General features: G+C 54.7%; 1 protein-coding gene across 1 annotated transcript; it reads left to right on the top strand.

Annotated features, from left to right (window-relative positions):
• Nucleotides 1-23843: 23843 nt before the first annotated feature.
• Nucleotides 23844-25202, top strand: LOC100192522 (chitinase 1). Its single transcript, NM_001137742.1, has one exon. It carries the CDS (start codon nt 23910-23912, stop codon nt 24768-24770), a length of 861 nt encoding a protein of 286 aa, NP_001131214.1. The 5' UTR covers nt 23844-23909; the 3' UTR covers nt 24771-25202.
• Nucleotides 25203-26244: the final 1042 nt, after the last annotated feature.

Raw genomic sequence — 26244 nt, 5'->3', positions numbered from 1 at the left:
TTAGAAATGGCCCAAAGGCACATTTCCCTTTCAATCTCCCTCTTTTTGGTGATTTATGCCAACACAACATAAAGCAAGTAGAACAAGTGCAAAATCAATTCAAATAAGAACTCAAAATTGTTTTGATTCAAAATTGACATATATGGATCACTCTTTGCCACCACTTGGTTTGTTTTTGCAAATCAAACTCAATTTCCTATCTCTAAGTCAAACACACATGTTGAACCATAATGAGAGCTGTTTTACGAGAAATTGATCAAGGATTCAAAAACTCCCCCTTTTTCCCATGATTAAGCCTTCTCCCCACAAGAGACCAACTTTTGACAAAAGAGACAACAAGAGAGTTTTGACAAATCAAAAAGCTCTATTCTACTATTTTCAAAATTTCTCAAGTGGTAGCTGATCCATTTATTGCTTTGGCCTTATTTTCTCCCCCTTTGGCATCAAGCACCGAAACGGGATCAATCTTGGCCCTTTAACCCCATTGCCTCACCAAAATCTTCAACTAAGAGTAAGAAGGCAATAAGAGTATAAGAGATGAACTTGGAATAAGTTACCCTCTCATCGGAGTGCAGTGGAAGTCTTGCATGGTCCAAGTCCACCTTTTCCCTTTCAATCCTCCTTCGAGACTAAATCAAGCAAACTCAAGCACATGGTTAGTCTCAAAAGGTCAAGTTGTAACACATCTCCCCCTAAATGTGTGCGTCACTTGCACAAGGACTTGTGAGGTCCGGGGAGTGCTTGTACAACTTGAGCACCATAAATAAGCAACAAAATGCAGAAGGAACATGATCAAAGGCATAAACACAAGTATGCTATAATTCAATCCAGGTTCCGCGAATCTAAGACATTGAGCTCACTACGCAGCCTACAAAAGGTCTTCTCATCTAGAGGCTTGGTAAAGATATCGGCTAGCTGGTTCTCGGTGCTAACATGAAACACTTCGATATCTCCCTTTTGCTGGTGGTCTCTCAAAAAGTGATGCCGGATGTCTATGTGCTTTGTGCGGCTGTGTTCAACAGAATTTTCCGCCATGCGGATAGCACTCTCATTATCACATAGGAGTGGGACTTTGCTTAGTGTCGGGGACCATAATTAGGGGTACCCTCAAGACTCCTAATTCTCAGCTGGTAACCCCCATCAGCATAAAGCTGCTAAGGCCTGATGGGTGCGATTAAGTCAGGGATCAGTCCATTCGAGCGACTCGATCACGCCTCGCCCGAGCCTAGCCTCGGACAAGGGCAGCCGGCCCCGGAGGATTTCCGTCTCGTCCGAGGCCCCCCTCCGACGGCGTACATATTTTTGGCTCGCCCGAGGCCCTGCCTTCGCTAAGAAGCAACCCTGACTAAGTCGCCGCACCAACCGACCAAATCGCAGGAGCATTTAACGCAAAGGTGGCCTGACACCTTTATCCTGACGCGTGCCCCCCGGCAGAGCCGAAGTGACCGCCGTCATTTCGCCGCTTCGCTGACCGGCCTGACAGAAGGACAGCGCCGCCTGCGCCACTCCGACTGCAGTGTCACTTGACAGAGTAAGACTGATAGGCAGTCAGGCCCTGCCAAAGGCACCATAGGAAGCTCCGCTCCGCCCGACCCAGGGCTCGGACTCGGGCTAAGTCCCGGAAGACGGCGAACTCCGCTCCGCCCGACCCAGGGCTCGGACTCGGGCTAAGTCCCGGAAGACGGCAAACTCCGCTCCGCCCGACCCAGGGCTCGGACTCGGGCTAAGTCCCGGAAGACGGCGAACTCTGCTCCGCCCGACCCAGGGCTCGGACTCGGGCTAAGTCCCAGAAGACGGCGAACTCCGCTCCGCCCGACCCAGGGCTCGGACTCGGGCTCAGCCCCAGAAGACGACGAACTCCACTTCGCCCGACCCCAGGGCTCGGGCTCCGCCCTGGCCTCTGCCGACGACCTCCGCCTCGCCCGACCCAGGGGCTCGGACTCGGCCTCGGCCATGGAAGACAGACTCGACCTCGGCTTCGGAGGAGCCTCCACATCGCCCAACCTAGGGCACAGGCCAGCCACGTCAACAGGAGGCGCCATCATCACCCTACCCCGAGCTGACTCGGGCCGCAGGGAACAAGACCGGTGTCCCATCTGGCTAAGCTCCGCCAGATAGGCAATGATGGCGCCCCGCATGCTCCGTGACGACGGTGGCTCTCAGCCCCCTTACGGAAGCAAGAGGACGTCAGCAAGGACCCAACCGCTCCGACAGCTGTCCCTCCACCAGGCTCCGTCGCTCCTCCGACGGCCACGACATCACACCAGCTGGGTGCCAAAATCTCTCCGGCTGCCACATCAGCATGTACTTAGGGCGCTAGCTCTCCCCCGCTAGACACATAGCACTCTGCTACACCCCCCATTGTACGCCTGGATCCTCTCCTTACGCCTATAAAAGGAAGGACCAGGGCCCTCTTAGAGGGGGTTGGCCGCGCGGGGACGAGGACGAGACAGGCGCTCTCTTAGGGGCCGCTCGCTTCCCTCTCCCGCGTGGACGCTTGTAACCCCCTACTGCAAGCGCACCCGACCTGGGCGCGGGACGAACACGAAGGACGCGGGATTCCCACCTCTCTCACGCCGGCCTCCGGCCGCCTCGCTTTCTCCCCCCTTCGCGCTCGCCCTCGCGCTCGACCCATCTGGGCTGGGGCACGCGGCGACACTCACTCGTCGGCCCAAGGGACCCCCCGGTCTCGAAACGCCGACAGTTGGCGTGCCAGGTAGGGGCCTGCTGCGTGTTGACGAACAGCTTCCCGTCAAGCTCCAGATGGGCAGTCTCCAGCAACCTCTCCAACCCGGGACGGTGCTCCATTTCGGGAGTCTTGAGTTCATGTCCCTCGACGGCAGCTACGACATGATACTCCTTCCACCGCCGCTCGACAACGACAATGGCGGCCGACAGCCCGTCCGCCGGCGGCGGAATCGTCGACGTCTTCCCCGCATGGTGGAAGAACAACCTCCGAGCTCGTCCCGCTTTCTTCCCCGCCGACGGAGGGGAAGGCGGGGCAGCCAAGGCCAAGCAGGAGGCAGCGCTTCGTCGGTTGTCGAGCAAGCCGACATCACCGGCACCCCAACGAGGGGCGCACCGGGTATCGACTTCGCGCCTGAGACGAAGACGAGCACCATCTCCCCGCGATACGCCAATCCCGAGCAAGCGGACGACGCCAGCGCGCTCGCGGAGAGCTTGCTGGGCGTCGCCCTCGTACCTGAGACGACGGTGCAGTCAGTCCTCGATGTGGCTTCATCGCCACTCGTCGACCAAAAGGTACCGGCCGATTCCCATCCTACGTCATTTGGATTCAGCCTCAACCCGCCTAGCGACCTCGCTTTGGCGGACGCTCTCGTAGAGGCGGGTTCAAACCCTCTGGGGTTTCGCATGCGGTCGCCTTGGGACCGGCTGACGGACGTCTCGACCTACAGGCCCTCTGGGTCCGAGGAAGACGACGGGCCCAACATCTGTTGGGATTTCTCTGGACTTGGCAACCCCAGTGCCATGCGGGACTTCATGACCGCGTGTAACTACTGCCTCTCCGATTGTTCCGACGGTAGCCGCAGCCTCGACGACGAGGACTGCGGCCCAAGCCGTGAATGTTTCCACGTCGATCTAGGGGGTCCCTCCGAAGGCAATCATCTCGGCATGCCGGAGGATGGTGATCCCCCTAGGCCGGTGCCCCGCGTTGACATCCCACGGGAGCTAGCTGTGGTCCCCGTTCAGGCGGGGGGCCACGACCCACAGCTCAAGCAAATCCGCGGGGTGCAGGCCAGGCTCGATGAGGGAACAGGAGCGCTTGAGCCGATCCGCCGGGACGTCGGGCAGGCATGGGCGGGCCAACCCCCGGCCGGAGAAATACGTCACCTGCCCCAGGGCTTCCAGCACCGCGTCGCCGATGACGTCAGGGTCAGGCCACCACCCGCATCCAGTGGGGTCGGTCAAAACCTGGCTGCAGCAGCGATGCTTCTCCGCGCGATGCTGGAGCCATCAACCACCGAGGGTCGGCGAATCCAGGGGGAGCTCAAAAATCTCCTGGAAGGCGCTGCGGTCCGACAGGCCGAGAGCTCTGCCTCCCGAAGGCAGGGATACCCCTCGGAACCTCATGCCGCGACTTCCCGATTCATGCGGGAAGCCTCGGTCTACACCGGGCGCATGCGCAACACCGCGCCTGCAGCCCCGGGCCGCCTCGGCAACGAGCACCATCATCACGACCGTCGGGCCCACCTCGACGAGAGGGTGCGCCGAGGCTATCACCCCAGGCGTGGGGGACGCTATGACAGCGGGGAGGATCGGAGTCCCTCACCCGAGCCACCCGGTCCGCAGGCCTTCAGCCGGGCCATCCGACGGGCACCGTTCCCGACCCGGTTCCGACCCCCGACTACTATCGCAAAGTACTCGGGGGAGACGAGACCAGAACTGTGGCTCGCGGACTACCGTCTGGCCTGCCAACTGGGTGGAACAGACGACGACAACCTCATCATCCGCAACCTCCCCCTGTTCCTCTCCGACACCGCTCGCGCCTGGTTGGAGCACCTGCCTCCGGGGCAGATCTCCAACTAGGACGACCTAGTCCAAGCCTTCACCGGCAATTTCCAGGGCACGTACGTGCGCCCCGGGAATTCCTGGGATCTCCGAAGCTGCCGACAGCAGCCGGGAGAGTCCCTCCGGGACTACATCCGACGATTTTCGAAGCAGCGCACCGAGCTGCCCAACATCACCGACTCGGATGTCATCGGCGCGTTCCTCGCCGGCACCACCTGCCGCGACCTGGTGAGCAAGTTGGGTCGCAAGACCCCCACCAGGGCGAGTGAGCTGATGGACATCGCCACCAAGTTCGCCTCCGGCCAGGAGGCGGTCGAGGCTATCTTCCGGAAGGACAAGCAGCCCCAGGGCCGCCCATCGGAAGATGCTCCCGAGGCGTCTACTCAGCGCGGTGCCAAGAAGAAAGGCAGGAAGAAGTCGCAAGCGAAACGCGACGCCGCCGACGCGGACCTTGTCGCCGCCGCCGAGTATAAGAACCCTCGGAAACCCCCCGGAGGTGCCAACCTCTTCGACAAGATGCTCAAGGAGCCGTGCCCCTATCATCAGGGGCCCGTCAAGCACACCCTTGAGGAGTGTGTCATGCTTCGGCGCCACTTCCACAGGGCCGGGCCACCCGCGGAGGGTGGCAGGGCCCGCGACGACGACAAGAAGGAAGATCACCAAGCAGGAGAGTTCCCCGAGGTCCGCGACTGCTTCATGATCTACGGTGGGCATGCGGCGAATGCCTCGGCTCGGCATCGCAAGCAAGAGCGCCGGGAGGTCTGCTCGGTGAAGGTGGCGGCGCCAGTCTACCTGGACTGGTCCGACAAGCCCATAACCTTCGACCAGGCCGACCACCCCGACCAAGTGCCGAGCCCGGGGAAATACCCGCTCGTCGTCGACCCCGTCATCGGCGACGTCAGGCTCACCAAGGTCCTTATGGACGGAGGCAGCAGCCTCAACATCATCTACGCCGAGACCCTCGGGCTCCTGCGCGTCGACCTGTCCTCCGTCCGAGCAGGCGCTGCGCCCTTCCACGGGATCATTCCCGGGAAGCGCGTCCAGCCCCTCGGACGGCTCGACCTTCCCGTCTGCTTCGGAACGCCCTCCAACTTCCGAAGGGAGACTCTGACGTTCGAGGTGGTCGGGTTCCGAGGAACCTACCACGCGGTTCTGGGAAGGCCATGCTACGCGAAGTTCATGGCCGTCCCCAACTACACCTACCTGAAGCTCAAGATGCCGGGCCCCAACGGGGTCATCACCGTCGGCCCCACGTACAAGCACGCGTTCGAATGCGACGTGGAGTGCGTGGAGTACGCCGAAGCCCTCGCCGAGTCCGAGGCCCTCATCGCCGACCTAGAAAGCCTCTCTAAAGAGGTGCCAGACGTGAAGCGTCATGCCGGCAACTTCGAGCCAGTGGAGACGGTCAAGGCCGTCCCCCTCGACCCCAGCGGCGATGCCTCCAAGCAGATTCGGATCGGCTCCGGGCTCGACCCCAAATAGGAAGCAGTGCTCGTCGACTTCCTCCGCGCGAACGCCGACGTCTTCGCGTGGAGTCCCTCGGACATGCCCGGCATACCGAGGGATGTCGCCGAGCACTCGCTGGATGTTCGGGCCGGAGCCCGACCGGTCAAGCAGCCTCTACGCCGATTCGACGAGGAGAAGCGCAGAGCGATAGGCGAGGAGATCCACAAGCTAATGGCGGCAGGGTTCATCAAAGAGGTATTCCATCCCGAATGGCTTGCCAACCCTGTGCTTGTGAGAAAGAAAGGGAGGAAATGGCGGATGTGTGTAGACTACACTGGTCTCAACAAAGCATGTCCGAAGGTTCCCTACCCTCTACCTCGCATCGATCAAATCGTGGATTCCACCGCTGGCTGCGAAACCCTGTCTTTCCTCGATGCCTACTCAGGGTATCATCAAATCAGGATGAAAGAGTCCGACCAGCTCGCGACTTCTTTCATCACGCCCTTCGGCATGTACTGCTATGTCACCATGCCGTTCGGCTTGAGGAATGCGGGCGCGACGTACCAGCGATGCATGAACCATGTGTTCGGCGAGCACATCGGTCGCACGGTCGAGGCCTACGTCGATGACATCGTAGTCAAGACGAGGAAGGCTTCCGACCTCCTTTCCGACCTTGAAGTGACATTCCGATGTCTCAAGGCGAAAGGCGTCAAGCTCAATCCCGAGAAGTGTGTCTTCGGGGTGCCCCGAGGCATGCTCTTGGGGTTCATCGTCTCCGAGCGGGGCATCGAAGCCAACCCGGAGAAGATCGCGGCCATCACCAGCATGGGGCCCATCAAGGACTTAAAAGGCGTACAGAGGGTCATGGGATGTCTCGTGGCTCTGAGCCGCTTCATCTCACGCCTCGGCGAAAGAGGTCTGCCTCTGTACCGCCTCTTAAGGAAGGCCGAGTGCTTCACTTGGACCCCTGAGGCCGAGGAAGCTCTCGGGAATTTGAAGGCGCTCCTCACAAAGGCGCCTATCTTGGTGCCTCCAGCTGACGGAGAAGCCCTCTTGGTCTATGTCGCCGCTACCACTCAGGTGGTTAGCGCCGCGATTGTGGTCGAGAGGCAAGAAGAGGGGCATGCATTGCCCGTTCAGAGGCCAGTTTACTTCGTCAGCGAGGTACTGTCCGAAACCAAGATCCGCTACCCACAAGTTCAGAAGCTGCTGTATGCAGTGATCCTGACGCGGCGGAAGTTGCGACACTACTTCGAGTCTCATCCGGTGACTGTGGTGTCATCCTTCCCCCTGGGGGAGATCATCCAGTGCCGAGAGGCCTCGGGCAGGATTGCAAAGTGGGCGGTGGAAATCATGGGCGAGACAATCTCGTTCGCCCCTTGGAAGGCCATCAAGTCCCAGGTCTTGGTGGACTTCGTGGCCGAATGGGTCGATACCCAGCTACCGACGGCTCCGATCCAACCGGAGCTCTGGACCATGTTTTTCGATGGGTCGCTGATGAAGACGGGAGCCGGCGCGGGCCTACTCTTCATCTCACCCCTCGGGAAACACCTACGCTATGTGCTACGCCTCCATTTCCCGGCGTCCAACAATGTGGCTGAGTACGAGGCTCTGGTCAACGGGTTGCGGATCGCCAGCGAGCTAGGGGTCCGGCGCCTCGACGCCCGCGGTGACTCGCAGCTCGTCATCGACCAAGTCATGAAAAACTCCCACTGCCGCGACCCGAAGATGGAGGCCTACTGCGATGAGGTTCGGCGCCTGGAAGACAAGTTCCACAGGCTCGAGCTTAACCACATCGCTCGGCGCTACAACGAGACTGCGGACGAGCTGGCTAAAATAGCCTCGGGGCGAACAACGGTTCCCCCAGACGTCTTCTCCCGGGATCTGCATCAACCCTCCGTCAAGATCGACGACACGCCCGAGCCTGAGGCGCCCTCGGCCCAGTCTGAGGTACCCTCGGCCCCGTCCGAGGTATCCTCGGCACAGCCCGAGGCACCCTCGGTTCAGCCCGAGGTACCCTCGGCCTCCGAGGGTGAGGCACTGCGCATCGAGGAGGAGAGAAGCGGGGCCACGCCTGATCGAAACTGGCAGACCCCGTACCTGCAATATCTCCACCAAGGAGAGCTACCCCTCGATCGAGCCGAGGCTCGGCGGGTGGCACGACGCGCCAAGTCGTTCGTCTTGCTGGGCGATGAGAAGGAGCTCTACCACCGCAGTCCCTCGGGCATCCTCCAGCGATGCATCTCCGTCACCGAGGGCCAGGAACTCCTGCGAGAGATACACTCGGGGGCTTGCGGCCATCACGCAGCGCCTCGAGCCCTTGTCGGGAATGCTTTCCGACAAGGCTTCTACTGGCCAACGGCGGTGGCTGACGCCACTAGAATTGTCCGCACCTGCGAAGGGTGTCAATTCTATGCGAAGCAGACCCACTTGCCCGCTCAGGCTCTGCAGACGATACCCATCACCTGGCCCTTTGCCGTGTGGGGTCTGGACCTCGTCGGCCCCTTGCAGAAGGCGCCCGGGGGCTAAACGCACCTGCTGGTCGCCATCGACAAATTCTCCAAGTGGATCGAGGTCCGACCTCTGAACAGCATCAGGTCCGAGCAGGCGGTGGCGTTCTTCACCGACATCATCCATCGCTTCGGGGTCCCGAACTCCATCATCACCGACAACGGCACCCAGTTCACCGGCAGAAAGTTCTTGGACTTCTGCGAGGATCACCGCATCAGGGTGGACTGGGCCGCCGTGGCTCATCCCATGTCGAATGGGCAAGTAGAGCGTGCCAACGGCATGATTCTACAAGGGCTCAAGCCTCGGATTTACAACAACCTCAACAAGTTCGGCAAGCGATGGATGAAGGAACTCCCCTCGGTGGTCTAGAGCCTGAGGACGACGCCGAGCCGAGCCACGGGCTTCACGCCGTTCTTCCTAGTCTACGGGGCCGAGGCCGTCTTGCCCACAGACCTGGAATACGGCTCCCCGAGGACGAGGGCCTACAACGATCAAAGCAACCAAGCTAGCCGAGAAGACTCGCTGGACCAGCTGGAGGAGGCTCGGGACAAGGCCTTACTACACTCGGCGCGGTACCAGCAGTCCCTGCGACGCTACCACGCCCGAGGGTCCGGCCCCGAGACCTCCAGGTGGGCGACCTGGTGCTTCGGCTGCGACAAGATGCCCGAGGAAGGCACAAGCTCACGCCCCCCTGGGAGGGGCCATTCGTCATCGCCAAAGCTCTGAAGCCCGGAACGTACAAGCTGGCCAACAGTCAAGGCGAGGTCTACGGCAACGCTTGGAACATCCAACAGTTACGTCGCTTCTACCCTTAAGATGTTTTCAAGTTGTTCATATACCTCGCACCCACGCAAAGTTTAGTCATCAAGGAAGGGTCGGCCTCGCCTCGGCAAAGCCCGACCCTCCCTCGGGGGCTAAAGGGGGGGAACCCCCTCTGCGTTGAAATTTTCCTCGGAAAAAGATCTCTTCTGCCAGAATATCTTTCGTGCTTTTTGACTACTTCGAAAAGTGGATCCTGAAAACGACGGAGTACACGTAAGCAGCCAAGGCTGACCGAGCCGAGGGACTCCTACGCCTCCGGGATACGGATACCTCACTCATCACCTTCTGCGATAAGTAACTCGCGTTCGGATAAAGTGAGTCCACGGACCGAACAAGTCTTCACATTCGGAAGCTCTTCTGCCGAAGCGATCCTTCGAGCCTTCTCGACTGAGTCGGTGACAGAGCCTCATGGACGGGTGAAAGTACGCGTAAGCGGCAAGGCCAACCGAGCCGAGGGACTCCCACGCCTCTGGGATACGGATACCTCACTCATCACCTTCCGCGAGAAGCAACTCTCGCTCGCACAAACATCCCTGTTACCGACAAAAAAGTCCAGATACTCGAAACAAGAGGGAAAGAGACGCAGCTTTACAACACAGCGAGGGTGTGTGTTCTGGCCTCGGCGGCCGCAGAAGGCACACGCTACAAGACACTCTGATCCCGCAGGCTCGGGTCTTGATGCTGGAAGGGGGCAGTAGCACCCTCGGCATCGACGACACCTTCAGCGAGGTCCGACCTAGCCTCGGACGGCGACGCGGTCCGAGGATCTCCGCTCCGAAGGACGACGTCATCGCAACGCCCGGGCAATCGCTGCCAGGGACTTCTACGGGAATCCGGCCCAAGCAGGCGGCTCGGCCGGTCACCCCTGGGGCCTCGGCCAACCATCTTCCAAGGGCGCTAGCCCGACCCGAGGCCTCGGCTGGTCAACTCCGGCATCGGTCCCGCCAACGGACGACCCGGCTAGGCTCCGGGCAACCAGGTTTCATTTTCGAGCCAACTCTGCCCCTGTTCATGCTGCTATCGCTACCCCTGGCCTCGGCTCGTCGAAGAGCGGCCAAGGGGTCCCTGTAACTAAGCTAGAGGAGCCTCGGACAGCAAGGCCGACCGAGCCGAGGGACTCCTACGCCTCCGGGATACGGATACCTCACTCGTCACCTTGACACGGGGCGACTCATGCTTGGTGAAGCGGTTCAGATAATCAACAGGCGAGTCTTAGTGCTCGAAAATGAGGAAAAAACACGGCTCCGTGCCAAAATTACATACATGTTCAGGCCTCGACAGCCATAATGAACAAAAACACTGGCATTCAAAGTGCCATTACAAACGGAACTCCGGTTCCCCCTCCGCAGGTGCGAACAACCGCACTCGATGGGGGAGGGCCTGCGAAGCAACAGAAGACCGACGAACGGCGCGCCGTCGCCCACTCCAGCAGCAGCGACGACGACGACTTCTGCTCCGGGGGGCCGAACAGCGGCAGCACTGACCTCAGGGCGGATGCTGCTGCTGAGAGGCCCCCGCCCATGCCCAAACTCGTGAGGCAAGGACGGGCAGAAGGCCGTAGAGTTGGAGGTCGGTCCGTGGCCGGCCTTGGCTACCTCGCCGGCGGAAGAACCTCTTCCAGCTGCCGTGGCAGACGTCGGCGCCGCGAGCGGCTCCGAAGCCACTCGCGTCCGAAAGCCAGGCACGGTGCAGCTGCCGGCGCCACGGACGGCAACTGCCCTTCCCTCCGATCACTGAGTGAAGGAGCGGGCCACCGCCCACGCAGGGGCCGACCCCAACTCGGCACACTCCCCTCCCCAGCCCTGGTGATGAAAATCCTTGAGGCTGAGGGAGGGGTAGAGGCCGCAGCCCGGCACGCTTTCCCCCACCATCAAGCTGGAGGTCACCATCTTGGGTGACCGCCGGCGGAGGGGTGCAGCCGGGTTGCATGATGAAAATCCTTGAAGCCGAACGATGGCTGAAAGGTACCAACTCCCACGGAGTTGCGTTCCTCCAACGATGAGGCAAAAAGACGGCGGGTATCCCCCATCCGGGGGCTTGAAAGGTGGAAAGACACGATGCATAAGGGAGCGCGAAGACATGGTTGCCTTCCGAAGGGGGTCACCCTCCTTTTAAAGGCAACTCTCCCTACTTGCGCCCCCAGCCGTCACGGGCCGAGTCTTCTCCAACACGCTCCAAGGCCCTCCCCTGCGGCGCGGGGGCCGGGTCCCGCATGTCATGCAAGCCGGCTCGGAGCAGAAGAAGCCAAACCGCCGCGCGCGGTGCACACGACCGCCCAGCGGTTACAAGTGACCCTCCACTTTTGCCCAGACCAACGGGCGAAAGAGGCGGGTAGCCATGCAGGCGGCATGCAACCGCGCCAAGTGGACGCGCTTCTCCGACTCCCGACACGCCCAGCATGGAGGCCCAGGCCCACACGTCACGCAACCGGCGCACCGAATGCTTCATGCAAAGCAACTGCACCGCCACTTGCGCCACCACCGCGCCTCCTCGATTGCGGAACCAATACCGCGACTCGAGGCGACCCAGCGCACGACCTAGCAGCGCCAGCCTGGCGCGGCGGTCAATGCGGCCAAAAGTGGGCCGGCAGTAATGACGGTGGCAGGCGGGCGAGAGCAGCGGTCACGTCGTCAGCCAAGCTCACGTCCCATCCGGGGGCGGCAGGAGAACCCCCTCTCACGGTGTGAAGACAACGCGCCCGTGATCCGTCCCTCGAAACGGCCGCCCCGCCAACCACTCGCCCCGTCGCATTAACTCCGCGGCGGGACAGGCGGCGCTTCTGGCAGGAGCAGCGGGCGACGCTTCGCCTTCGCCGTAATAACCGCGCCAAAAAAGGTACGCCGCGTCGTTCGATTTCGTATCCTTTTCCTTTTTTCCTCTTTCTCTATCTCTTGCAACAGGGACCGGGAAAGGGGGATACCCCAAAAAGGATCCTTCCCCGTGAAGGAACCAGGCTCCGAGCCTCCTTACTGATCAGAGGTTCGAAGGCTGGCCCCCCCGAAAGGTTCAACAGCCGCCTAAGATCACGTGGGCCCTACACCCACTACTGGTCAGAGGTTCGAAGGCCGGCCCCCCGAAGGGTTCCACGGCCGCCTCAGGCTACTCGGGCTCCGCGCCCATTACTGATCAGGGGTTCGAAGGCTGGCCCCCGAAGGGTTCACAGCCGCCTCAGACGCCGAGCGAGGGATGACCATGGGTACGTTTGATACATAACCAAGGCTCGGGCTGCGCTCCCGAGGTACCCTAGGACATTTCCGAGACCAGCGGGAGCGATCTTGTAACGGAATCCCATCAGAGGGAGGCATCGAGCCCTCGGACCCCGTCGTCAGGGGACCGGGTCCGGCAGATCACCCGCAGGTACTTTTGGGCATGCCTCTGGGCCCCTAGCCGACCCCTAACGAACGGGGCACGGACGTCCACTCGGATTACTCGCTTGCAGCTCACCGGAGACACCATGTTCGGCGCCCATCGAGGGCAACATGGCGCTTTCCCCCCTCCTCCTTGCGGAAAGGCGACGCAGGGGCGTATGTAAAAAAGTCGAGTCTGTCCCTGATCGCCCTCTCGCCCTGTGCAGAGGCTCGGGGGCTGCTCTCGCAAACCCGGCTCCGGCCGAACCGTTGACAGCGTCAACATACCAGCCCGAGAACTTGGGCCCCGACCGTACACCCGGGCTACGGCCAGTTCGCATGAGGGAACAACCAGACCAGCCGAAGCATTACGCGAGGCATTAAGACCTCGAAGGAGTGAAACCACTCCTCCGAGGCCTCGGGGGCTACACCCGGCGGGTGTGCTCGCGCGCACCCACCGGAACAAAATGCAACCAAGAAAGGCTGGTCCCCTTGCAAAAAAGTGCGACGAAAGCCTCCAAGCGAGTGCTAACACTCCCTTCGAGGCTCAGGGGCTACTGACGGGGACCATAATTAGGGGTACCCTCAAGACTCCTAATTCTCAGCTGGTAACCCCCATCAGCATAAAGCTGCTAAGGCCTGATGGGTGCGATTAAGTCAGGGATCAGTCCATTCGAGCGACTCGATCACGCCTCGCCTGAGCCTAGCCTCGGACAAGGGCAGCCGACCCCGGAGGATTTCCGTCTCGCCCGAGGCCCCCCTCCGACGGCGTACATATTTCCGGCTCGCCCGAGGCCCTGCCTTCGCTAAGAAGCAACCCTGACTAAGTCGCCGCACCAACCGATCAAATCGCAGGAGCATTTAACGCAAAGGTGGCCTGACACCTTTATCCTGACGCGCGCCCCCCGGCAGAGCCGAAGTGACCGCCGTCATTTCGCCGCTTCGCTGACCGGCCTGACAGAAGGACAGCGCCGCCTGCGCCACTACGACTGCAGTGTCACTTGACAGAGTAAGACTGACAGGCAGTCAGGCCCTGCCAAAGGCACCATAGGAAGCTCCGCTCCGCCCGACCTAGGGCTCGGACTCGGGCTAAGTCCCGGAAGACAGCGAACTCCGCTCCGCCCGACCCAAGGCTCGGACTCGGGCTAAGTCCCGGAAGACAGCGAACTCCGCTCCGCCCGACCCAGGGCTCGGACTCGGGCTAAGTCCCGGAAGACGGCGAACTCCGCTCCGCCCGACCCAGGGCTCGGACTCGGGCTAAGTCCCGGAAGACGGCGAACTCCGCTCCGCCCGACCCAGGGCTCGGACTCGGGCTCAGCCCCAGAAGACGACGAACTCCGCTTCGCCCGACCCCAGGGCTCGGGCTCCGCCCTGGCCTCTGCCGACGACCTCCGCCTCGCCCGACCCAGGGGCTCGGACTCGGCCCCGGCCATGGAAGACAGACTCGACCTCGGCTTCGGAGGAGCCTCCACATCGCCCAACCTAGGGCACAGGCCAGCCACGTCAACAGGAGGCGCCATCATCACCCTACCCCGAGCTGACTCGGGCCGCAGGGAACAAGACCGGTGTCCCATCTGGCTAAGCTCAGCCAGATAGGCAATGATGGCGCCCCGCATGCTCCGTGACGACGGCGGCTCTCAGCCCCCTTACGGAAGCAAGAGGACATCAGCAAGGACCCAACCGCTCCGACAGCTGTCCCTCCACCAGGCTCCGTCGCTCCTCCGACGGCCACGACATCACACCAGTTGGGTGCCAAAATCTCTCTGGCTGCCACATCGGCATGTACTTAGGGCGCTAGCTCTCCCCGCTAGACACGTAGCACTCTGCTACACCCCCATTGTACACCTGGATCCTCTCCTTACGCCTATAAAAGGAAGGACCAGGGCCCTCTTAGAGGGGGTTGGCCGCGCGGGGACGAGGACGAGACAGGCACTCTCTTAGGGGCCGCTCGCTTCCCTCTCCCGCGTGGACGCTTGTAACCCCCTACTGCAAGCGCACCCGACCTGGGCGCGGGACGAACACGAAGGCCGCGGGATTCCCACCTCTCTCACGCCGGCCTCCGGCCGCCTCGCTTTCTCCCCCCTTCGCGCTCGCCCTCGCGCTCGACCCATCTGGGCTGGGGCACGTGGCGACACTCACTCGTCGGCCCAAGGGACCCCCCGGTCTCGGAACGCCGACACTTAGATTGTAGCCAAAGTCCCGGAGGGTTTGCCTCATCCAAAGTAGTTGCGCGCAACACTGTCCTGCGGCAACGTACTCGGCCTCAGCGGTGGATAGGGCAACGGAAGTTTGTTTCTTAGAATTCCATGACACCAGGGACCTTCCTAAGAATTGACACATCCCCGATGTAGTCTTCCTATCGACCTTACATCCGGCATAGTCAGAATCTGAATATCCAATCAAGTCAAAAGTAGACCCCTTTGGATACCAGATCCCGAAGCAAGGCATAGCGACTAAATATCTAAAGATTCGCTTCACCGCCACTAAGTGACACTCCTTAGGATCGGATTGAAATCTAGCACACATGCATACGCTGAGCATAATATCCGGTCTACTAGCACATAAATAAAGTAAAGACCCTATCATTGACCGACATGCCTTTTGATCAACGGACTTACCTCCTTTGTTGAGGTCAGTGTGTCCGTCGGTCCCCATTGGAGTCTTTGCGGGCTTGGCGTCCTTCATCCCAAACCGCTTTAGCAAGTCTTGCGTGTACTTCGTTTGGGAGATGAAGGTGTCGTCCTTGAGTTGCTTCACTTGGAACCCAAGGAAGTAGTTCAACTCTCCCATCATCGACATCTCGAATTTCTGCGTCATCACCCTGCTAAACTCTTCACAAGACTTTTGGTTAGTGGAGCCAAATATTATGTCATCGACATAAATTTGGCACACAAAAAGATCACCATCGCAAGTCTTAGTAAAAAGAGTTGGATCGGCTTTCCCAACCTTGAAAGCATTAGCAATTAAAAAGTCTCTAAGGCACTCATACCATGCTCTTGGGGCTTGCTTAAGTCCATAGAGCGCCTTAGAGAGCTTACACACATGGTCGGGGTACCGTTCATCCTCGAAGCCAGGGGGTTGCTCTACGTACACCTCCTCCTTGATTGGCCCGTTGAGGAAAGCGCTCTTCACATCCATTTGGAACAACCTGAAAGAATGGTGAGCGGCATATGCTAGCAAGATACGAATGGACTCTAGCCTAGCCACAGGAGCAAAAGTCTCCTCAAAGTCCAAACCTGCGACTTGGGCATAACCTTTTGCCACAAGTCGAGCCTTGTTCTTATCATCACCCCGTGCTCGTCTTGTTTGTTGCGGAACACCCACTTGGTTCCCACAACATTTTGCTTAGGACGAGGCACCAGTGTCCAAACTTCATTCCTCTTGAAGTTGTTGAGCTCCTCTTGCATGGCCAACACCCAGTCCGGATCTAGCAAGGCCTCCTCTACCCTGAAAGGCTCAATAGAAGATACAAAGGAGTAGTGCTCACAAAAATTAACTAATCGAGACCGAGTAGTTACTCCCTTGCTAATGTCACCCAAAATCTGGTCGACGAGATGATCCCTTTGAATCGTCGCTCGAACTTGGGTTGGAGGTGCCGGTTGTGCTTCTTCCTCCATCACATGATCATCTTGTGCTCCCCCTTGATCACACGTCTCCTCTTGATGATCCTGTTCATCGTCTTGAGTTGGGGGATGCACCATTGTTGAGGAAGAAGGTTGATCTTGCTCCTTTCGTTCCTGTGGTCGTATATCACCAATCGCCATGGTTCGTATTGCGGCCGTCGGAACATCTTCTTCATCTACATCATCAAGATCAACAACTTGCTCTCTTGGAGAGCCATTAGTCTCATCAAATACAACGTCGCTAGAGACTTCAACCAAACCCGATGATTTGTTGAAGACCCTATACGCCTTTGTATTTGAGTCATAACCTAGCAGAAACCCTTCTACAGCTTTGGGAGCAAATTTAGAATTTCTACCCTTCTTCACTAGAATGTAGCATTTACTCCCAAAAACTCGGAAATACGAAACATTGGGTTTGTTACCGGTTAGTAGCTCATACGAAGTCTTCTTGAGGAGGCGATGAAGGTAGACCCGGTTGATGGCGTGGCAAGCCGTGTTCACGGCTTCCGACCAAAAGCGCTCGGGGGTCTTGAACTCTCCAAGCATCGTCCTCGCCATGTCGATTAGCGTCCTGTTCTTCCTCTCTACCACACCATTTTGCTGTGGTGTGTAGGGAGCGGAGAACTCGTGCTTGATCCCTTCCTCCTCAAGGTACTCCTCCACTTGAAGGTTCTTGAACTCGGACCCGTTGTCGCTCCTTATCTTCTTCACCTTGAGCTCAAACTCATTTTGAGCTCTCCTTAGGAAGCGCTTGAGGGTCCCTTGGGTTTCAGACTTATCCTGCAAAAAGAACACCCAAGTGAAGCGGGAAAAGTCATCAACAATAACCAGACCATACTTACTTCCTCATATGCTTAGATAGGCGACGGGTCCGAAGAGGTCCATATGTAGCAGCTTCAGGGGTCTTGATGAGGTCATCACATTCTTGCTGTGATGCACTCCTCCCACTTGTTTACCTGCTTGACAAGCTGCACAAGGTCTATCTTTTTTGAAATGCACGTTAGTTAAACCTATCACGTGTTCTCCCTTTAGAAGCTTGTGAAGGTTCTTCATACCCACATGTGCTAAACGACGATGCCACAACCAGCCCATGCAAGTCTTAGCAATTAAGCATGCATCTAGACCGGCCTCCTCTTTTGCAAAATCAACTAAATACAGTTTGTCGTCTAGTACACCCTTAAAAGCTAGTGAACCATCACACCTTCTAAAGACAGACACATCTATATTTGTGAATAAACAATTATATCCCATATTGCATAATTGACTAACAGATAACAAATTATATCCACGTGACTCAACTAAAAACACATTAGAAATAGAGTGCTCATTTGAGATTGCAATCTTGCCTAAGCCTTTCACCTTGCCTTGGTTCCCATCACCGAATATGATTGAATCTTGGGGATCCTTGTTCTTGACGTAGGAGCTGAACATCTTCTTCTCCCCCGTCATGTGGTTTGTGCATCCGCTGTCGATAATCCAGCTTGAACCCCCGGATGCATAAACCTGCAAGGCAAATTTAGGCTTGGGTTTTAGGTACCCAACTCTTGTTGGGTCCTACAAGGTTAGTCACAATGGCTTTAGGGACCCAAATGCAAGTTCTATCTCCCTTGCATCTTGCCCCTAACTTCCTAGCAATTACCTTCTTATTCTTTCTACAAATTGCAAATGAAGCATTGCAAGCATGATATATTGTAGAAGGTTCATTAATTTTCCTAGGAACATTAACACCATTTCTCCTAGGCATATGATGAACAACATTTCTCCTAGACATATCTCTATCATGCATGTAGGAAGAACTAGAAGCAAACATAGCATATGAATCAAAAGTATCATAACTTCTATAGGCATTTCTAGAATGTCTCCTATCATGATACATAAAGGCATGGTTCTTTTTAGCATTACTAGCCATAGGGGCCTTCCCTTTTTCCTTGGCGGGAATGGGAGTCTTATGGCTTGTTAAGTTCTTGGCTTCCCTCTTGAAGCCAAGTCCATCCTTACTTGAGGGGTGTCTACCAATCGTATAGGCATCCCTTGCAAATTTTAGCTTATCAAATTCACTTTTGCTAGTCTTAAGTTGGGCATTAAGACTAGCCATTTCATCATTTAACTTTGCAATAGAAGCTATGTGTTCACTACAAGCATCAATATCGAAATCTTTACACCTATTGCAAATCATGACATGTTCTACACAAGAGTTAGATTTATTTGCTACTTCTAGTTTAGCATTTAAATCATCATTAACACCTCTTAAAGTAGAAATGGTTTCATGACACGTAGATAGTTCACAAGAAAGCATTTCATTCCTTTTAATTTCTAGAGCAAGAGAATTTTGCGCGCTAACAAATTTATCATGCTCTTCATATAAAATGTCCTCTTGCTTTTCTAATAATCTATTCTTATCATTTAAAGCATCAATCAATTCATTTATCTTATCTATTTTGGTTCTATCTAAACCCTTGAATAAACATGAATAATATATTTCATCATCACTAGACTCATCCTCACTTGAAGAAGCATAAGTACTAGTATTACGAGCGCTTACTTTCTTTTCCCTTGCCATGAGGCAAGTGTGATGCTCGTTGGGGAAGAGGGCCGATTTGTTGAAGGCGGTGGTGGCGAGTCCTTCGTTGTCGGAGTCGGAAGAGGAGCAATCCGAATCCCACTCCTTTCCAAGGTGCGCCTCGCCCTTGGCCTTCTTGTAATTCTTCTTCTTTTCCCTCTTGTTCCCTTGTTCCTGGTCACTATCATTATCGGGACAGTTAGCGATAAAATGACCAATCTTACCACATTTGAAGCATGAGCGCTTCCCCTTCATCTTGGTCTTTTTGGGATGCTCCTTGCGTCCCTTTAGCACCATCTTGAAACGCTTGATGATGAGGGCCATCTCTTCATCATTGAGCCCGGCCGCCTCAACTTGCGCTACCTTGCTAGGTAGTGTCTCCTTGCTCCTTGATGCCTTGAGAGCAATGGGTTGAGGCTCATGGATTGGACCGTTCATTGCGTCGTCCACGTATCTCGCCTCCTTTATCATCATTCGCCCGCTCACGAACTTCCCAAGAACTTCTTCGGGCGACATCTTTGTGTACCTAGGATTTTCACGAATATTGTTCACAAGATGTGGATCAAGAACAGTAAAGGACCTTAGCATTAGACGAACGACGTCGTGGTCCGTCCATCGCGTGCTTCCGTAGCTCCTTATCTTGTTGATGAGGGTCTTGAGCCGGTTGTATGTTTGGGTTGGCTCCTCTCCCCTTATCATTGCAAATCTCCCAAGCTCGCCCTCGACCAACTCCATCTTGGTGAGCATGGTGACGTCGTTCCCCTCATGTGAGATCCTGAGGGTGTCCCAGATCTGCTTGGCATTGTCCAAGCCGCTCACTTTATTGTACTCTTCCCTGCATAAAGATGCTAACAAGACAGTAGTAGCTTGTGCATTTTTATGGATTTGTTCATTTATAAACATGGGACTATCCGAGCTATCAAATTTCATTCCACTCTCTACAATCTCCCATATGCTTCGATGGAGAGAGAACAAGTGACTACGCATTTTGTGACTCCAAAATCTGTAGTCCTCCCCATCAAAGTGTGGAGGTTTGCCAAGAGGAATGGATATCAAATGTGCATTTGAGTTATGCGGAATACGAGAATAATCAAAAGAAAAGTTTGAGTTAACCGTCTTTCTTTTGTCGTAGTCGTTGTCGTCGTTGTCCTTTTGGGAAGAAGAGGACTCATCGCTGTCGTCGTAGTAGACGATCTCCTTGATGCGCCTCGTCTTCTTCTTCTTCCCATCTCTTCGTTTGTGGCCCGAGCCTGAGTCGGTAGGCTTGTCATCTTTTGGCTCGTTGACGAAGGACTCCTTCTCCTTATCATTGATCATGATCCCCTTGCCCTTAGGATCCATCTCTTCGGGCGATTAGTCCCTTACTTGAAGAGAACGGCTCTGATACCAATTGAGAGCACCTAGAGGGGGGTGAATAGGTGATCCTGTAAAACTTAAACTTAATGCCACAAAAACTTAGTTAAGCGTTAGCACAGTAATGCCAAGTGGCTAGAGAAGAGTCTTAGCGAAACACAATAACCACAAGAGAATCAACACAGATAGACACAGTGGTTTATCCCGTGGTTCGGCCAAGTACAACACTTGCCTACTTCCACGTTGTGGCGTCCCAACGGACGAGGGTTGCAATCAACCCCTCTCAAGCGGTCCAAAGACCCACTTGAATACCACGGTGTTTTGCTTTTCTTTTCTATATCCCGTTCGCGAGGAATCTCCACAACTTGGAGCCTCTCGCCCTTACACTTTGATGTTCACAAAGAAGCACGGAGTAAGGGAGGGATGAGCAACTAACACAAGACACAAAGATCACAGCAAATACGCACACACAAGACCCAGACTTGAGCTCAAGAGACTATCACAAGTTTCACACTAGAACGGAGCTCAAATCACTAAGAAAGTCGAACAAGTGCGCAAGAATGGAGTGTGAGTGATCAACTATGCTCAAAGGATGCTTGGTGCTCTCCTCCATGCGCCTAGGGGTCCCTTTTATAGCCCCAAGGCAGCTAGGAGCCGTTGAGAGCAATCTGGGAAGGCAATTCTTGCCTTCTGTCGCCTGGCGCACGGGACAGTCCGGTGCACCACCGGACATTGTCCGGTGCGGATTTCCTTCCTTATTTGGCGAAGCCGACCGTTGGCAGCCTTGGAGCCGTTGGCGCACCGGACACTGTCCGGTGCACACCGGACAGTCCGGTGCCCCCATCTGACCGTTGGCTCGGCCACGTGTCCCGCGCGGATCGCTCGGCCGACCGTTGGCTCACCGGACAGTCCGGTGCACACCGGACAGTCCGGTGAATTATAGCCGTACGCCGTTAATCGCTTCCCGAGAGCAGCAAGTTCGCTTGAGCCAGCCTGGTGCACCAGACACTGTCCGGTGCACCCAGACAGAGCTGACTTTGGCTGAACAAAGCCATCTCTTTTCTAATTTGATTTCTCTTGTTTCCAGCACTTAGACACAATACATCAGTCCATAAAATAATGTACTAAGTCTAGAAACATACCTTTTGACTTGATTTGCACTTTGTCCACCACTTTGCATAGATCAACAGTTAGGCACTTGTGTTGGACACTAAATCACCAAAATACTTAGAAATGGCCCAAAGGCACATTTCCCTTTCAGTGTCGCTTGCAAAGAAATCTTTTTTTTGCAAGTGGCCCACGTAAGCTAGCCTCCTGCAAAGGTTTCTATTAGCTTATACTAGCTCTCTTCTCGAAAATTTATCGTCGGCTAGTTTATTTTTGAACTAAACCGTGATAAATAAAAAAATAGAGGGAGTATTACTTAAACTAAACTATTTTTCAAAGGAGAAGAAATTGTACCCTAACTGTTGTGATTCTAAAGACGTACTACTTGCCTTCATCCTAAAGGAGTCAAAGCAAACACATGCTTATATCCAGGTCCAAACCACCCTAAACAAGCAAAGCGGGACTAAAGATTGTGTTTGTTGCCATGTGCGGCACACAGAGGTTTGTAAGCGGCTGCTTATGTGACCCGCATGGAAAGTAATTTTTTTTTTTCAAGTGTCTTCTTAAATAGGTCACATGCAAAGTAGAGAATTTTGCCTATTTTGGCAAACGGAAGAACTAAAGTAGGAACTAATTGATTTTAGTCTCTACTCCTTACATGGGTACTAAAAAGAACTAAAGAGCAATGTTCACTCCAATTACCATTGCCTAGAAAACTGGCGTAAAACAACAAAAGGGGTATTTCGGTCATTATGTGCTGCATTTAATGTATTTATAATCTATTTAGTTTCTACAACCTATAGGGACTAAAGTTTAGTCCTAGACTAAACGTCCTACTGTCCTATACTAATGAAACCAAACGAGGCCTAATGCGATTACTTTACTTCTGTAAGAGAAGTTGTTTGTAGTTGCTATTTCTAACTTTTAGATAGTAATGGTGTAGCGAAGAGGTTGATGATCATTTTACATATCAATTAATGAAATGCTTTTTTGAAGTTACTTAGCTATGTCCATGCCAGATCTATGGACATCTTAAGCTATGTGGCTGTGGATGCTAGACTATAGGTGTACATTCGGGCCGCCCGGCCCGGTCCGGCCCAAGCCCGAAAAGGCCCGTATTGTTTGAATTTCGGGCCGGCCCGGCCCGTTTGAATTTCGGGCCGTGCCGGGCCGGCCCATGGGTCTAGCCCTCGGCCCACGGCCCGGCCCGTAATTGCTTAAACGTGCCGGGCCCATTTCGGGCGGCCCGAAATTATAAAAGCCCGAAATTCACATTAGGGCCCGAAATTCAATTTTTGGCCCGAAATGCAGTTTTTGGCCCGAAATTCACATCAGGGCCCGAAATTCAAAACAAATTTAGTAAGACAAATAAATTTAACTAAAAGCAAACTTAATAATTGTATTAAGTTACTGATGCTATGCAATGACTACCTCGTTTACAAATCATTTTGTTAGAAAGAAAAAGAGTATAATCAGCTCTAAATAAAGTTCGTAAGTTCAGTTTATTATCTAATGTTCATAACAAAAATAAAATTACATCACATACTCTAACTCAAAGCTACAAAAAACATCTAACTAACATTATCTATAGATTTGTGTTCTTTATCAAGTACATGAAAGTGTGGAATGAAGTGTGATTTTAATAAATATATGGGCCTTTTCGTGCCTCTATATGGGCTATTTCGTGCCTGCCTTAAACGGGCCGTGCTCGTGCCCGCCCATGGGCCCTGACCTCGGCCCAAACCCGGCCCGATATATCGGGCCGTGCCGGCCCGGCACTAAAATATTTCGTGCCGTGCCGTGCCTGGGCCGTGCTTTTTTTACCGTGCTTCGGGCCGGCCCATCAGGCCCGGCCCAAATGTACACCGATATGCTAGACCTATGAACATCTTAATTTATTGCTGCATGGTTGCGGATGCTTGACCAATTGACATCTTAATTTGTTGCTATTGGTGCCAGCTATGCATGGGCATATATCTTATATATAATCTACGTACAGAATGTGGATGATGACAAATTGATGATATATATATTTATGTTCTAGTTGAAAATATTGTAATCAGATGTGATGTTTATGTGTCTACTGATATCATGAATATTGTATGAATGTGTAGATAGTATCTCCTGTCAGTAACTTAGTATGCAGGAATTATACTGTCGGAGTGAAGTCGACTTTCTGTGGGACTTTCTGTGGATATATGGTCAACGGGAAATACTTATTTTCCTATCAGGTAAAAAAAGTATTTTTTGGCGGTAGAAAACCGGCAGATATAATTCCCTGTCAGTACATCGTATTTTTCTGTCGTCATTAGCCGACAGAGATAAAATTATAGATCAGGCGGCGACTGATAATTTTTCTGTTCAGCATGTGCTGTGCTGTGCTGTGGAATTCTGCGTGACTTCTAGCAGCCGAATTAATTGACCTGTTCCTGACGATATCGCATGGCTGATTCTTCTCCACTCGCCTGCCAAACTACTCCAGTCAAGTAGGGACAACGCGTATAAATGCGTCCCTTTGCCTCTTCCATTGATGTGTGCACGGCACTGCTTAGTTCTTTCCAAAGAGAGAAAGCAACAAAACAATCAGGGGTCCATCCATTTTTGTCAGCCATGACGAACGGCTACCTGTTCCGCGAGTACATCGGCGCGCAGTCCACCGGCGTCCAGTTCTCCGACGTGCCCATCAACGCCTTCGTTAGCTTCCACTTCATCCTCTCCTTCGCCATCGACTACACGCCCGTGGGGCAGCAGCCGAAGCCGGTGCCGACCAACGGGGTGTTCAGCCCGTTCTGGGACACGGGCAACCTGTCCCCCGCCGCCGTGGCCGCTATAAAGGCCTCGCACCCTAACGTCGCCGTCATGGCGGGGCTCGGCGGCGCCAGCGTGCTGGACATCGTCAATGCCGTCTTCACCCCGACCTCCGTCGACACGTGGGTGGCCAACGCCGTGACGTCGCTCACGGGCATCATTAACAGGTACGGGCTGGACGGCGTGGACGTGGACTACGAGCACTTCGCCGACGGCGCCGACGTGAATACGTTCGTCGAGTGCATCGGCCGCCTCCTGACACAGCTCAAGCAGACGATGCCCAACATCGCCACCTCCATCGCGCCGTTCGAGGACCCAGTGGTCCAGAAGTACTACCAGGCGCTCTGGAGCAAGTACTCCGGCGTCATCGACTACGTCAACTTCCAGTTCTACGCCTACGGCGACAACACCGACGTGCCCACGTACGTCATGTTCTACAACAACCAGTTGGCGAACTATCCCGGCGGCAAGGTCCTCGCCAGCTTCAAGACCGGCAACGTGACCGGACTGCTCTCGCCGGACCAAGGTATCAGTGGGGCCAAGGAGCTGCAGCGGCAGAACAAGCTGCCAGGGCTGTTCATCTGGTCGGCGGACAGCTCCAAGAAGAGCAGCTACGGCTTCAAGTACGAGACCGAGGCGCAGCAGATCATTGCCAACCACTGATCGATCTGCGATCAGGACTTAGCTTAACAAGGGATCACACATTTTACAATAAATAAATGATAACCTCTCAGGTCAACAACAATTACTTGCAGGTTAAGGAGTTCGGCTGTTGATTTAAGGACAGAATGATGGTGAGTGAAAATGCAAGTTTAAAGAAAATCGTCATTATTCTGTCCTTTAAACTTGTACTAGCAAAGTACCAGTGTGTTGTTACGATTTACATTTATGTTTAAGTATACAATAAAAACATAAACACATGTGTGTTATGTTGGTTGGATATATGTAAATATGAGTTTAGAGCCAACAATCATGGTTTAAATCTCCATTTATGTATAATTTTAGCATTTTTACTATTTAAATGTGGGCAGCACAATGACAATGAAAACTGTGGAACCAAGGAAACCGGTGCTCTAATATAATAGAGATTTATGCATAATTGTTACATTTTTACTATTTAAATGTGGGGGAGCACAATAACGGTTTTCATTGTGGAACCGGAAAATTGTTGTTTTAATATAATAAGTAAAATGTCCGTGCGTTGCGATGACACATAATCATATTCCGAACAATTGAGTTGTAGCAAACGATAGTCGTAATAGAATAATCACTAGTTGCTCGCAACACTTTATTTTCACCTGTAACAGAAATATCAAGAGCTATTCAAATGATCAATCATGTTTGGTTGATCATATACATGTCCATAACGGGTCGGCCCGACACGCTCGCTATTGTGCCTGTGCTAGCCTAGCATCGCCCCAATAACGCTGAAATATCTCACCCCGGTGCCTCGTGTAAGCCGCTCCTCCACAACCCTAGCCCTCCCTCACGACCTCGCCTAGTCACTCCTCCCTCGTGTACGCCACCTCGGTGCCACCATATCTCCATCGCCGCCGCCTTTGCCTCGTGGCCTCGCCTCCCAATCCGACATCGATGGAAGTTGATCCTCTACGACTCTCCCTCGCTCACTATGTCGCTCCCCTCTCTCCATCTCGGTCTGTTTGTCTCCACGTCCCTCGATCTGCTCAAGTATTGTGCCAACTTTGCTCTGGTGTCCCCTAGTCGGTGGGTATGTTACTCCGGCTGTGCAGGTGAGCATCCGCTTATCTTCTCTTCTCTAGATCCAGTCTCCTCTTTTCTGGTTTTTTATTTGTTTTGTTGGATTTGTACTTTGGTCAAGGTCTAGAGGTGGTCGGCGCTTTCCATGAGGAGCAGGAGATGGCGACTTAGCAGGCACCGGGCGGTCCAGTGGCTATGTCCATGGATGATGATTCCACGGACGACGAGTTCGTTCGAGCTGTTGAGGCCGAGGAGCGGCTACTTGAAGCTCAAAATGAGGAAGACGATGCTCGATGTTTCCTCCTCGGTAGCAGTTCTGCTGCTGCTATCGATGTTGATGGCTCCAATGCGGGGATAGGTACGGAGACAGGAACAGCGGGGACACCGGGCACGACGGAGACGCACAACCGATCCACCA

Source organism: Zea mays, chromosome 4 (genome assembly GCF_902167145.1).
Source record: "Zea mays cultivar B73 chromosome 4, Zm-B73-REFERENCE-NAM-5.0, whole genome shotgun sequence".
NCBI classification, from domain to species: domain Eukaryota; kingdom Viridiplantae; phylum Streptophyta; class Magnoliopsida; order Poales; family Poaceae; genus Zea; species Zea mays.
Note: the sequence above shows the minus strand (reverse complement) of the source record. Positions and strands in the feature narration are given on the sequence as shown.